The sequence below is a fragment of the Osmerus mordax genome, chromosome 6 (assembly GCF_038355195.1).
Source record: "Osmerus mordax isolate fOsmMor3 chromosome 6, fOsmMor3.pri, whole genome shotgun sequence".
In the NCBI taxonomy this organism is placed as follows: Eukaryota; Metazoa; Chordata; class Actinopteri; order Osmeriformes; family Osmeridae; genus Osmerus; species Osmerus mordax.
Window position 1 is genome coordinate 16446766 of NC_090055.1, and position 12158 is coordinate 16458923.

General features: G+C 39.8%; 2 protein-coding genes across 3 annotated transcripts; both read right to left on the reverse strand.

Annotated features, from left to right (window-relative positions):
• Positions 1 to 1249: 1249 nt before the first annotated feature.
• On the reverse strand, positions 1250 to 3524 carry LOC136944487 (protein FAM8A1-like). Of its 2 annotated transcripts, none has more exons than XM_067238276.1 (5): positions 3029 to 3524; positions 2760 to 2880; positions 2531 to 2654; positions 2226 to 2365; positions 1250 to 1622 (listed from the first exon to the last, which is right to left on the reverse strand). In XM_067238276.1, exons 1-5 carry the CDS (start codon positions 3522 to 3524, stop codon positions 1478 to 1480), a joined length of 1026 nt encoding a protein of 341 aa, XP_067094377.1. In that variant the 3' UTR covers positions 1250 to 1477. The 2 variants fall into 2 exon arrangements, with proteins under 2 accessions (XP_067094377.1, XP_067094378.1); XM_067238277.1 differs by having other exon boundaries at positions 1327 to 1622; positions 3014 to 3506.
• A 3395-nt stretch (positions 3525 to 6919) lies between these two features.
• On the reverse strand, positions 6920 to 7894 carry fabp4b (fatty acid binding protein 4b). Its single transcript, XM_067237255.1, has 4 exons — positions 7764 to 7894; positions 7440 to 7612; positions 7254 to 7355; positions 6920 to 7109 (listed from the first exon to the last, which is right to left on the reverse strand). The coding sequence occupies exons 1-4, from the start codon at positions 7834 to 7836 to the stop codon at positions 7056 to 7058; spliced, it is 402 nt and encodes a 133-aa protein (XP_067093356.1). The 5' UTR covers positions 7837 to 7894; the 3' UTR covers positions 6920 to 7055.
• Between the last annotated feature and the right edge of the window lie 4264 nt (positions 7895 to 12158).

Consider the following 12158-nt stretch of genomic DNA (forward strand, 5'->3'; position numbering starts at 1 on the left):
AGCATCAAAAGGATTCTGTTATTACTACAGTCAGTTAACAGACATGTACTTACACTGCTCAAACACTGGGATGTGCCCTTCTCCTCGTATTCAGGCAGTATGTAGACCAGACTGCACATTTGTTCAGAACCTTGTTTCCATGGCTCACTGCCATGGAGTAATCCTAACATAGTGGAAGTATCCAATGTACATTGCAAGCAAAAACTTTGTGCTTTTCTTCTTTTTCATACCTATGACATTGAGGGTGCATTTCATTACACTGTGTGCCTTGTCTACCATGTGTTTCTGACAAAGACCTTGAAATGTGTAAGCAATAATCCATGTCCTTTCACAGAGCAATTTAAGTAAAAACTGAATCCTGGATGTAGGAAATTGTTTATATGTACCATTGTCCAACTGGAAAATCAGAATTTATAAAAACAAATGCCATATCCTGTAGCATCTTCATCTTGCATGGAATGATGGGAAAGGAAGGTGCTTACATACTACAAACACCGATTCACATCAAAATATCACGTCAGTTCGATTAAATCTACAAATTGTCCCTAAAGAACAATTTATTGGTACCGATGGAACAAATAGACAAACACAATTTACAAAATCATAACACTGTAAGGCAAATTTGACATTTTCTGCTTGAATCTGCTTGTATCTTTTCATCACCTGTTAATGTGAGGCTGTTAAGGTGTACTGGCTATAGTTGTCATTAGGGACACACTTCTTGTTAAATAAATAAAATACTTTAAAATTAACCCAACACAGGCCTCACAGCATAGAGTGGTACTAAAATTGGTTTTCAAATTTCAAAACAGCTTTAAAGCAATAGAGAACAGCATGCTTTCACTCTTAGACTTAACAGGCATATCAAACACTATGATGGCACATTTATACTGTATGAAGCGCTTGAGATAAATGTATGAAAAAAGATTGATAAATCTGGCCATAATATTTGGTAGCAATGGTCTAAACTGTAACCTTGGTAACACATTTCAGAATTAACATGAGTCTTCCTTTCAAAATGTCAATAAAATACATATTTAGTAATAAAATACAGCACTATTAGAGCTAAAACCATTTAGAGTTGCAAAATCATGCACAGGGTTCACAGCTTCAGGTGGAAAATTAAACAAAATTATCAAATTGATTTGTTAATACATGTTATCAGTTCTCACTGATAATACCGTTTGCATTACAAAAATTGTATCATGACCCCTTCAGGTTGCCATAGCAGTTTGCCACTAAAACAAATCAAGCAGCAATTTCAGAAAGAAATTATTCTAAATACCATTAATGAAAGAAAAATAGTCCGATTTACGAGAGCATACGAGTCTAAGAGACTAGCTTGCTTCTTCAGTGATGTTGCAGAGCAATTCCCCTTGCGGCCTTCATTCCTCACATCTTGCTGTGCTAGACTCAAGCTTTGGAGGAAGCCATGAACTAGCACTAGACATTAACCTTAATAACTCTAACCATGAGGTCATCTCGCCCCCGTGCGCTTGACGACTATGGTGCCGGCCACCATGTCATACACAGTCCTATTGTGCTGGAAGAAAAGCAGTGTGATGAAGGCTGGGAAGAAGAAGGCGATGGAGAAGTTCTTGTTCAGGGCTCTTACAGTTGAACTGAGGAAAGACATGAAAAACAACACACATAATCAGAATGAAAATGTCTAACCAATGTGAATTGGTTAACCCTTGTTATCTTCGGGTCATTCTGACCCATCAGTCATTGTGACCCACCGTCGTATTGCGACAACTTTACCGCATACAAAAACAAAGTGAAGCATTTTCTTTTAACCGTTGGGCTCTCTCAGACCCCCCACATTGCAAAGGTTAAAAGAAAATTATTTGTATTTGTTTTTGTATTGGGTAAAATTGGGTAAACACAACGATGGTTCGTTATGAACCTTTGGGTCATGTGACCCGAAGGCAGCACAAGGGTTAAACGCATTCCTCAGGTATAAATACAGTCTACCTGCTAGCTAGCTTTTTGTTGAAGCAAAAAAAAAAAAATAGCTAGCTTTTTTGTTGGCGTAGTTGTCTAGTAGTCATGCTTGCGAGTCAGAGATCCCGGGATCGAGTACCAGTTAGTGGAAAGATTGGGAGGACTGACGAGCAGTGCGACTATGGCCTGTTACAATTGCACTGAGGCGTTTACAACAGCAAGCCTATGCGTTCCACTATTTCAAATGAAAACAGGTTGGTTTCTTGTGAGTCACTACTTACGCGGTCAGGGAGACATTTGTCGCTGGTACGACGAGGACCCGATTGGGTTGAAGCAAGACTGATGAGTCACATGTGACCACCCTGAGGCCAATGATAAATTTCCCTGGTGTGGCACCCCCTGCCCCCCATATGCAGACAATCTGTTGGAGCACAAGGAACATGAGTGTCATTAGAAGACCTCAGAAAGTTATAACACTGACCTGGACATTGGCTCCTGAAGAACAATTATTTCGATGTGGGTAGGATATGTCATGTTATGGTGCAAGATTTTCATTTGATACCAATTGTAATATAAGTTAAAATACCTCATAGAAACACACCAATATCCGATAAATAAGTGCAACAAGCATCATTTTTTGTAGCTCTTCCATGGATGTGTCCTCATCTATTTCCTCCACAATGAAATGCATTGCAAACTTGGAGATATCCCTATAAACACAATGATCAAAAATTACTTGGTTATTTTAGTAAGTTGCCTTTTCTCCCATTCTTGCTGTGTGTTTATTTTGTCTCCTGTCCAACTCCTGTACATACTTCATTCCGCTCAGGTGCATAATACTGATGATTATGGTGGCCTTGATGAAGAACAGGATGAAAAAATCCACCATTTCCGCAAGGAACCTCTGCAGAGGGGAAGGAATACTATATTCTCGACCTTGGAGGACATAAGGCAAAAGTTAGCATAGTCTACACTTGGCTAAGCAACGTTTATTAAAACTACAGTTGTGTAAGCTACTTCACTTGGACAAGCATACCAATTAGTTGAAAACGAATATTTTTGAACGTACAGACAACATTCTGACCTGGTCGTTGTGCATTGCCGTTTTGTTGATGTTGCTGCTGCGGTTGTGTGGGCACTGAAGCTGGCACAGGTCCATTGCCAATAGTATCGCCTGTGTGGCTACCAGGTGTAACTAAGGCAGGTGGATATGGCGATAAAGGTAACCCGAAAGGATTATTGAACCAGTTTTGCGCATCGAAGTTGGACAAATCGGCTGGCCAAAGTGGTGAAGTCGATGTCTCGTTCGTTGACTGTGGTAAATAAGGAGGAGACGACATAGCAGAGACAGATAGCCAGCTTTGCCAGTTAACATATCCTGTGTAGTACTGCCACATCCATCCTTGCAGCTTTTCACAATATTCCGACGTACTCAGCTTTCGAAAATTATCTTTTCTGCTTTCCGTCGAGTCTTGATGACTCGATGACCGCATGTTTTCATATGACACTGGCCTGGCTTTACTATTATAAGGAATATGTTCCTTATATACTTCTCTGTTTGTGTTTCCTGAATCGGCCATGTTGAAAAATTACGTCATACGCATTTAGGGTTTCTTGTACCAAAAAATGCTTGTATTAAACACATTTTGTTGCAAACAGTTTCACACGCGTCTGATAATTGTACGTAATTTGCATGTAAATATATACTTAAATCAAATATTTACGCTGTCATGTAGAAACATATTTCAACTTTATTCATTTCGTCACTGTCACATTTGGTACAGTCCAAATATTTTAAACCGCACTTCTAACAAATCACCACAAGAGTGTAGTGAAAGCTTCGCTAAACGCAGAGACATAGAAAAACCTATGGCTCTGCTATGGCTCTGGCGAAAAGTAGACGTTTGGTGGTCACACTTTATGCTGCGTCGAAGTAGCAGGCTATCCTCTTTGATGTATGTCATTAAAATTGACTGTTCAATCGTGCATTCACTTTGTCCCACATGGGACAAAGTGACAAACTTCGTAAACGTGTGAATGTTTAATTTGTTGGCAGAGCAGACAAATCAATCAAACTTCCAAGAACTTGCTAATTACATAGAAATGGGTTCAAAGGATTCCCGCTACTTAGCATGGCTGCCTGCATCTCGGGGGAAAAAGATCTGTGGCACACTGCCATTCTCCAAGAACTATCCAAAGCTTAATCCTAAAAACAATGGGGTATTCAGTCATAACAGCAGAATTAAGACATACGTAAGGTTCTGCCAAAAACTTCTTAAAATCATCTTGGTAGGCTAATATTTCATTTGTCTAGCAGCAAGCTACTTAAAAATAAATAAAATAAGGATTAATGCTTAGTGACAATACAGAAATACAAATAACAGCATACATTATACTTGTACAGCAGTACATTAAAGTGTAGTATACAGAGAATCAACAATAACAAAACAAATATAAATAAATAATAAACACGGAACAAATAGGAAGTCCTTCGTTATCCTTTAACAACTGTGAAGGAGGCATAAAAGTAAAAAAAAAAATTGGGGTTATTTTTGACCAAACGGAGAGAATTAAGAAGAGCGGCAATTTCTAGCTGAAAGACGGAAGGATGTCCGTCCTTGAAGCCATTTTTGTTTGCGAAGGAAAAATTGGCTTGCTGTGTAAAAACGTTCACTAGCAGCAAGTTACTCACCAGATGAAGGCCTATTCTACATTATAAACTGTTCTGCTATTAATTATTGCTAAAGCCTATGAATGGTTGTCCGTTTGGATGAATATGCAGGGCTGCCTACTTTTCAAAAAACCTTGGAGTGAAATTTGGTAGGGACAACCAAAATGTTGCCGCGTACAAAGCAACCATGATTTTTGCTAAGTTTGAAACCAATCTGAAATGGGTAAACTAGCACCTCATTTATTTGCCTACGTCAAGAAAAGTTGCCTGCAAATGTGCTCGAACAGGGCACGAGGCCACGAGCACAAAAGGGAATATTATTAGCCGATTGCTGATTGACCTGAGCTGAATGAGCACAAGGAGAAATATGGAGTCAAATTAGGGTCAATAATATTTGAAAAGTGCAAAATTTTGGCCGTGTCAAAATCGGGCAAAACCACCACCCATTATAAAGTCATACATTTTATATGAGTCTGTTGCTTTTGTGTTGTGTTATATAAGATAAAATTTACCCCAGACCCCACACAGATTTGGGCCTCCCAATGTTGACTCCATGGCTACGTCCTTGCTATAAATGCTTCAACTGCAAGCCAAAGCACCTGTCACTAATTCCAGTCCCTCTATCTCTCACAGCATCAGAATACTCCACCTGTAAAAAAGATGTATGTATGGGGCGGTACTGCTGTAGTAATTGCTGAATTTGTACATGTCTTTGATTTCTGTTCTGGGGTGAAGTTGAATAGCTAGCAATTACCTTTGTTTGATATACTTTTTGTTGAATGTGTAGTTGTCGATAGCATTGCTGATATGGCCCCTGTCTTGAATGTTAACTTTTGTACATTTTTGTGTAGTGCATTTTACCGAACATGTGCCCTTTGTGTTACATTGAATTAGACTGCAGTGGTTCTCAAACCTGTCCCAAAGTACCTCTTGTCCTGCATGTTTTAGATGTTTCCCTGCTCCAACACACCTGATTCAAATGAATGGTCGTTACCAGGCTTTGCCAGAGCTAGATAACGACCCATTTATTTGAATCACATTAACATATAAAACATGCAGGACAGGTGGTACTTGAGGACAGGTTTGAGAACCACTGAATTAGAGTAATAAACCCAGTTGAACTGGACTTCCTGCTCATACCTGTAATTCTGCACTCTGATGTTCCTTAAACACCGCCCTCCAAAGCAGTACTCTTTCTGTTTCTTCCTCTCTTCGAGAATTTGTTTAATTTCTGTGGCTCTGCAAACCCTCATTCTTTTTTCATTAATCAGATTGTTGCAGTGGCACCACCCTTGGTCATAATCGGACACCACCCTCAGACATAATCATTCACAAAAAGCTGGAAATCTTTTGGAGAATTTGGGCCCTAAACTGCTGACCCAGAGAACACTAATTAAAGGAATTATGTGCACTTGCTTGAACAGGGAAGTCTGTGCATCTCAGCTGGCTTGGCCTACAGCTCGTGAGGTCAATATTCAACCTTGAGTGGGCCTCCTCAACTTTCCCCTTTTACTATGACAATGAATTCAATGTTGCTTGTGTACCTGTTGATAATGTCAAGGTCTTCACTATTAAGGAAATCTGTCACTTATGCCAATTTAAGGTGCTGGTCTTGAGGCAAACTGCCTTTCATAAATTCACTGAAAAGGTACCTTAGCAACACAGCTAAATTTACAAAAGGCATGTCAAGTCAAACTAATCCGGAGGTATTAAGTCTTCAATCCAAGTCGGGATCTGGGGATCACATGTCTAATGAATGTTGAAAGCTTATGGGCAGAGGGTCAGGGCTCCACCCTGCATTTTTATTGGCTGTTGTAACATCTTGCTACCATTTAACTCAAATGTTTTGGCCCATATAAAGTTCAAATATCATTTAATCCAAAGCAACATACAATGGTGCATATAAAAGTTGCAACAAGTATTGGTACATTGGAATTGCACCAAGTCCTCCAATTTCTGCTCCAAGCCCTATCAGTTGACTTGTAAATATATCAAGCTTTAACCTCCCCCCCCCCTCCCCCCCAAATATATTACATGTGGCCATGTGCAAAAGTGACATGTAACTTCCCAGCAGTAGAATTAATGTACTTTTAGAATGAAACCTGAAATCATTCTGCAAAGCTGTTCCACCTGTTATGATCTGTCAATGAACAATGACACTTGGTTTAATTCTGGAATGCTTTTAAAACGAATTACTGGCACTCAGGTTCCACCAACTCATCTGGAAAACATTAAATAAATCCAAAACGTTTGAATCTCCAATAGTAACCCATTTTGTAGGAATAAAAGTCACAGCAAGACATGTAAAGCACAACAGGACTTTTATTTAAACATCCTAGCATGCGAGTTTAACAAGTAATGGCATTTGGCCTAATTGGTATTGGAACAGAATACAAAATGCATGTCATCTGATGCCGTTTGTCTGGGGGCAACCTGGCCATCATGCCTCCTTCTCATAGATCCTCACCGCCACAACATCATCCATTGTGCATTTCTGGAAATAGATTTGTTAACATGCAAGCACACTTCGAAATCAAAACATGCAATGCATCTATAAAAAACACATACCAAACGGAACAGTTTCTGGGCATTTTAACGTCGCTAAACTGTCCAGGCTTGTCGCAAAAGACCAACTCACCGCTATGAGTTTTCCGTCTTTAATCTCCCGCTCCAGTATCGTGGTCTTGCCATCCCAGGACTGCTTCTGCACAAGTTTACCGTTCTCTAGAGTCATCGAGGTCTGAAAATGGGTCGATAGATACGTCCGCATATTTAGTCATGCTTAAAATGAGCAAATATCGTTAATTGCTTGTTATACACCCACCTTCGTTTTTCGGTCATCTGCTGTGGTCTCATCGAACTCCTCGTTTAATTTGAACTTCATCTCTGTCGTTTTGAACGTGCTTTGAGACTTCATAGTTATAACACCATCATCCACGCTGAACAGCAAATTTGGCTTTGCCATGTTACCCAGCTGCCTGGTGGCAAACCCGACACCTGTAATGTAGTCGACAGGTAAGTGTTTCATTGCCAAAGTTCGCTGGCTGTCAAATGCAGAAAAGTGATGTTGCTAATGTGTGGGCTGTTGAAACCAGCCACATGGTCCAGCCACATGGTCAGTCACAAACCACCAATTCACAATACCTACCTACTGCCTTCATATATTCATCAAAATTCTCACTAGAGGCCATCTTCCAAGTTCCGACAAATTGGTCAACCATGTTTACAATTTAGTTGCTGTGTCAAGCCGGGAAGTCTCTACAACCACACCACCCTTTGTCCAAGGCGTAAAACGTGTACGAGGAAGTTCATTTATAAAGCCCTAATGACACGCGCTTAACTCAGACACACCAATCAAGCGCTGTTGCTGGTGCTCCCATGGAAACAAAGGATAAGGGGCGTGGTGAAAATCAGAATTAGTTTCACACCGTGTGGTTCGTTGGTGCGCTTGTAATTAGACTGCATGTGCCAAGCCTTTTTGTCATGGTCTATGATTTACAAACATAACTTTTCACTTCATAAGTATTATATTTGGAACAATAAGGACATCATATATAAATGCAAATCCTTTTTTCTGAAACGTTGGTTTGATAATGGCATTGTATTGGTAGATCAGTTATTTAATGAAGATGGTTTACTTTACACTTATGAAGAGTTTCTGGCACATTGTAAGATTCCTGTAACACCAGGGGACTATGCTAGAGTTTTTGGTGCAATATCTTCAAAAGTGTGTATGCTGTTTAGACATGGGAAAAGAAAAGACATTCAACACTGGTCCCAACCTACTACAGTACACTCTTATGTAGATAATATTTGTTTCTCTTTTAACTCACGTAATAAATCCATAAGAGAGTTACTTAAAAGGGACTGTATCTTTGTCTTATATTTATTGGTGGCCAAGCCGCGAAGCAGCGAAGCCACTTAAGTCTTTCTACCTTTTCTTCTTATTATTATTAATCATCTTCCTCTCCCATTGGAGTCTATGGCAGCCCCTAGAACCGTATGGTTACTTTTTGTGAAATTTGGCACACTCATTAAGGACAGGCCCCTCTTTATTCTCACCAAGTTTAATGTCTCCCATTCGAGCACTCTAGCGCCACCAACGGGTCAAAGTTGGACTTGTGTTTACACACGTAACTTTTTAACCGTATGACCGATTTTCAAAAATGAGGTACCGTTGGATTCCCTGGATCAAGACGAGTTCAACACACCATATGACGTCAATTTCCAGTTATATAGATTTTCCGCCATTTTGAATTTTAAGGAAAAACGTTTTTTCGCTTCTCCTCCTTCAATTTTTGTCAAATCTTGCCCAGAATTGGCACACATCATCGTCACAGCAACCCTCACTAAAAAATTCGAAAGGATTTTTGATTTCCAAAACTGTTTGTCCGGTACAGACAATCAAAATCGGCAGCAAAGACATCAAACAGGAAGTTGGGTCATATCTCAGCCAATCCTTGAGAAATCAACACCAAACTTGGTATAATGACTCGGAACCCTCATCTGAGGATGTCCAAACAATTTGGTGTCATGTGATCACTGGGCGTGGCCGCAGGATGCAAAAATGTGTTTTGGCCAATAACTCTTGATTTGTTTGCCTTTATTAAGTGATTCCTTTGTCTCATGAATCATGATATCTTGGGACATCCCGTGTGTGACACATGATAACTCTCGATAACAGCCGAATTGATGCGGCCGCCATTTTGAATTACTGAAAAAAATAAAATCTTTACTCATCCTACAAATGTTTTCCAATCTTCACCAAATTTGGCAGAGATCATCTTCAGACCAAGCCTCACAAAAGCCATCATATGTGTTTTGGATTTTCAAAACCGTTTGCCCGGTACGGCCAATCAAAATGTGCCGTTAAGCCAGCAAACAGGAAGTTGGGTCGTATCTCAGCAAATCTTTGATGGATTCACACCAAACTTGTTGCGTGTACTCGTAACCCTCTTCTGAGGATGTCTAACATGTTTTATGGGTCATTCGACTGCTTGGCCACCTCATTGCTGCTTGCAGCTATATTTCGTATTGGAATCGTTTAACAGACAATATTATTTGGAAAAAGGTTTGGCTTATACCTAATCAGGATTTGATTATGAACAAAGTTAAAAGGGGTATCTTTTAAAATTATACACAGGATTTACCCAGTGAAACATGATTTTCTTAAATTTAAAATGGACATTGATTATAGTTGTACCTTTGTGACAGTCACCCTGAAACTGTGGTTCATTTGTTTTGGCACTGCCCGTTTGTGAAAACATTTTGGCAGAATGTTTGTGATTTTATTACAATAAATTGATGACCAATTTCTTTTGATGTGGAAACACTTAGTATTCGGTCTTTTAACTGTAGAGACAATCGTGATCAGGTTTATTTGATCAATGTTATTATATTAATGGCAAAGTTCTATATTCACAAATGTAAGTTTTCATGTAAAAAGCTTTGTTTTATTATTTTGTATAAGAAAGAAATTGAGCATTATTTTGTTTCAATAAGATTCTCAATGAAGCAAAAAGCAGTGAAAACTTTGAGGACCTGTAAACGTTTCAATATTTATATTTAATTCTAAATCAAGCACCCCCTATTGTATGATTGTTGTTATATCTTTGTAATATGTATATTAGTATAATATGTATATATACATAAGATATGTAATAATTTTCTGTTAATAAAAAATAAAAAAACTGCAATGTGAGTTAGCCTGGCAATCGTCTACCCAGGGTGACCAAGGCCTTTCCATGAAAACTAAGTATAGGTCAATACATACATAAAATAAAATCGATATAGTTTCTTAAATCATGTGTGCACTTTATTGCCTTTCAGAAGAGAAATACTAGCTCTCATCATCACAAATATTGCACATGATTGACCTGTCTGATGTGCATCCAAAACATCAAATCTGTCCTGTTCTCCCATGACCCATGCAAGGTCTTGCTGCTGTCGCTAGAGTTACATTACTGAAATGTACTCGATAAATACAATTCTGATGCTTTTCTGGTAGCATGCAGATGACCCAAACTGTAGAAGTTACTTGCAAGTTAAATAAACCAGTAGATGGAGCCAGTGAACAGCATATCAACAAACCATATTCAAATACTGCACCTCAATGTTTGCACTCCACTGATATCAGTTATGTCAATATTTGATCCGACAAACAATTATAACTTAACATTCTTTAAAGGTACCAAACTGAAAGTAAACAGAAATCATCAAGTGAAATAGTTTATCGTGCTATATTTTTCATTGTCTCTGTCACCAAACAGTATAGCAAGGGCTCTCTAAACTTGTGGTGTCTACCACCACCCAGTGTTGTGGCCAGAGAAATGCGATACAAAAGACGTTCATGACCCACAGACAAATTGCTGCCACCTATAGTTGAATATAGGTTTTGATTTGGGGATGGGTGTTGGCCTGCACAGAAGCACAGTTTGTATGAGTTTAATCTACTGGCATGTTGGTATCTGAGCAGGTGTGAGAGCCTTGGGGTCAGCCTTAGACAGTGTTGTGTCCTGCCCAGCTGCTCTATAACATTCCCCTGCTTGTTCCCACCATTCTAGACAGCTCAGTCCACTTTACTGATACATTTGTGACACCATAACATTATCTGAATTCCTGTAAGATACAGGGCCGCAAGTTCCCACAACTCTTGATTTGTTTGTCCTTTTTTTTTGCACATACACCTCGTCTTCTCCCAGTCAGTAAGCTGTTGAATTGTATTAGAAAGGAGTGAGACAGTATGTCAACTTACCATCACCCGATGGCTGGATGTTTACCAATGTAATAAAGGGATTACTGGTTGTTCTCTCACCCAGAGCTGCTAGCGGCGGATTCAGGTGGCATTTAGCAGGCCTGGAGCCCCTCTAATGAATATGAACTCTGCCTGGCAGACACATAGCAGGCTTTCTTCCTGGTTTTCATCAACACTCCAGTGCCCATTGAATGGGGAAACAGTGGCCCAGGACAAAAGCCGTATATACTGTACAAACACAGCTCAGAGCTGCTGCACACTGACACATTCTTCAGTGTGTATGAGAGCGAAGGGGGGGCCCTTTCTGCTCCTTTGTGCGGGTGTCTGTCAACACTGTAGTTGGAGGCTGAGCCCATTGTGGTGGCCAGTGTTTCTTATTGATACAGGGCCTCTCTCAGCTTGTTCCCAGGGTCCAACCTGAGAGCACTCATGAATAATTGAGAGAGGATCTTCAGGGGCAACGCGAGGGTTGCAAGTTTGACTTTGCTATGTTGCAAATTTAAGCTGTCATTAGGTGTTTAAGTAAACAGGTAATGGGGAGGGTGGAGGAAGGGGGGTTACAGCTGCTCATGTTGATCACCCTGCTGCAGTCTTCTGTGTCTGCTGTGTGTCCCATGGGTTGAGCTTCACTGAAATTGCTGTGTGTGTGTGTGTGATGTAGGTGTTTGTGGGTGTGTGTTCTGTGTGTGCGTGTATGGATTGACATGTCCATATATAATACCTGACATGTCTTGGCTGTTAGGCATAGAGGGGATTTGGGAAGGGTAATATATGTCAGTCCTTTAAAGT

Excerpts from the sequence above, each read along its gene's own strand:
- LOC136944487 (XM_067238276.1), bottom strand. The coding sequence starts at position 3,524 with ATGGCCGATTCAGGAAACACAAACAGAGAAGTATATAAGGAACATATT. Across the intron at positions 2,366-2,530 it reads TATTGGTGTGTTTCTATGAG|ATTGTCTGCATATGGGGGGC; the intron begins GTATTTTAACTT and ends GTGCTCCAACAG. Across the intron at positions 1,623-2,225 it reads ACAAATGTCTCCCTGACCGC|TTCAACTGTAAGAGCCCTGA; the intron begins GTAAGTAGTGAC and ends GTCTTTCCTCAG.
- fabp4b (XM_067237255.1), bottom strand. The coding sequence starts at position 7,836 with ATGGTTGACCAATTTGTCGGAACTTGGAAGATGGCCTCTAGTGAGAAT. Across the intron at positions 7,356-7,439 it reads CAGATGACCGAAAAACGAAG|ACCTCGATGACTCTAGAGAA; the intron begins GTGGGTGTATAA and ends ACCCATTTTCAG. Across the intron at positions 7,110-7,253 it reads AAGACGGAAAACTCATAGCG|AAATGCACAATGGATGATGT; the intron begins GTGAGTTGGTCT and ends ATCTATTTCCAG.